At 38.4% G+C, this 1763-nt stretch overlaps 1 protein-coding gene across 2 annotated transcripts in view; it reads left to right on the plus strand.

The window, feature by feature from the left end:
* LOC109918796 (erlin-1) overlaps positions 1 to 1763 on the plus strand; it is a 31780-nt gene that overhangs the window by 16002 nt on the left and 14015 nt on the right. For both annotated transcript variants that reach the window (XM_048616300.1, XM_020518740.2), the window contains 2 exons: positions 240 to 365; positions 1251 to 1324. In XM_048616300.1, the coding sequence (XP_048472257.1) occupies positions 240 to 365; positions 1251 to 1324 (200 nt within the window). The remainder of the gene's footprint in view (positions 1 to 239; positions 366 to 1250; positions 1325 to 1763) is intronic.

A 1763-nucleotide genomic window follows, 5' to 3' on the forward strand; every position in this document is an offset into this window, starting at 1 on the left:
CGCTGTCTCTGTTCTTCTCTCGCTGTCTCTGTTCTTCTCTCGCTGTCCTTCCTGTCCCTCACACCTCTAGTTGGCCTCTGATAACAAGCTCAGATAGTGGGGATGGGAATGAACAAACATGGTTTCTGCTTTGCTGCCCTCAGCCTGCCAAAAAATGTAACGTAACCTCAAATTTCTAACCTGCAAAATTAGGATTATTGAACACATTTCAAAAGTAAAATTTCTCTTGCTTCCTTCAGTGTATGATATTGCTAAGAACTACACAGCTGACTACGACAAGACGTTGATCTTCAACAAAATTCATCATGAGTTGAACCAGTTTTGCAGTGTGCACACCTTACAGGAGGTCTACATTGAATTATTTGGTGAGGACTTTTTGACCTTCATTTGAAGAGAGCTTTGATTTTCATGGATGCTTGCAGTTCAGTTATGAAACATTATTTCAAATCATTCATTCCATTTACTGACTATATGCATATAGAGGTGAACTTGTTCAGTTGGTGGGCTTAAGTATGTATTCACTTTAACCGACTTAAAACTGTTGTGATTCAAATAACTGTGATTGTGCATTCATCAAACGCAGGAAAAATATTTATTCATTTTCTGTTGGTGTGAAAAAACATTGCTTTAGGGAATCTATTTTTGATTTGTTTTTTTATTCTAAACAAAATGCCTTAGATTGGAAGACCAAATGATAGAATGACAAATGTTAGATTGTACTGTCTTGATGGTTTTCATTTAATCTGCACAGAAGTCTGGTTGTGGTCATGAACTTGGACCTTTTGCTAATGAGTCAGTCACAGGAGTGTGAGAGATATGGTTGTAAATTTCACTTCAGCTTCATGTGGAATACTGAATTTCTGTAGTACAGCATTTGGAAGCACAATATGCAGGATAACAGTGGTTAATGTAGATGTTTTATCTTGGGTTCTTTTGCTATTTGAATAATTGCCTTTAATATGGTAAAAGTAAAGTCTTCCCAGACTGTAGGGCTGCTTTCTTCTTATTAGAGAGAGACAACTGGTAGTGGTTTAACCTGAGAGTCACCACGTCTCGGGTGATGGGAGAGGTTTAGAAGGAGATGATAATCTGGGCCAGTGTGGAAATTGAACCCATGCTGTTACGTCACTCTGCGCCACAAGCAGCCATCCTGCCAACTGAGCTAGCCAACTGCCCTTAATATGGCACTTGACTGCATTCAAACATGTTCCAATGTTGTTTGTATTCATACATTTTTGTTTATGCTTTAGATCAAATAGATGAGAACTTGAAATTGGCTTTACAAAAAGATTTGATTGTTATGGCACCTGGCCTGACCATACAGGTAAGTGAAGGTATCCTTGATTTTACGATATCTCGTAAAGATCTACAGAATGTTTGCTCATCAATTGCAGAATTCATGCAATTTTTTAATGTATTAGGGACCTTTTTATCCCCAAATGGTTCACTGCAGCAAATAGGTTGCCGAAGATAGCCAGTTGAGCAAAGCAGTATTTTAAATGTTTGGTGTTTCTGAAAGATAACACTGAGGATTTTTGGCCCTGTAGTAGGATGACATTTATGAAACTTGAAATATTTAAGTTCAAGGGAATTGGTTAGTTTGACATCTTGGGGAATTTTTAGTATGATTTGAAACAGTCTCTGCCAAGATGTTTCAGAGATAGTAGGAACTGCAGATGCTGGAGAATCTGAGATAACAAGGTGTAGAGCTGGATGAACACAGCAGGCCAAGCAGCATCAGAGGAGCAGGAAGGCTGACGTTT

This window comes from Rhincodon typus, chromosome 34 (assembly GCF_021869965.1).
Source record: "Rhincodon typus isolate 14 chromosome 34, sRhiTyp1.1, whole genome shotgun sequence".
In the NCBI taxonomy this organism is placed as follows: Eukaryota; Metazoa; Chordata; class Chondrichthyes; order Orectolobiformes; family Rhincodontidae; genus Rhincodon; species Rhincodon typus.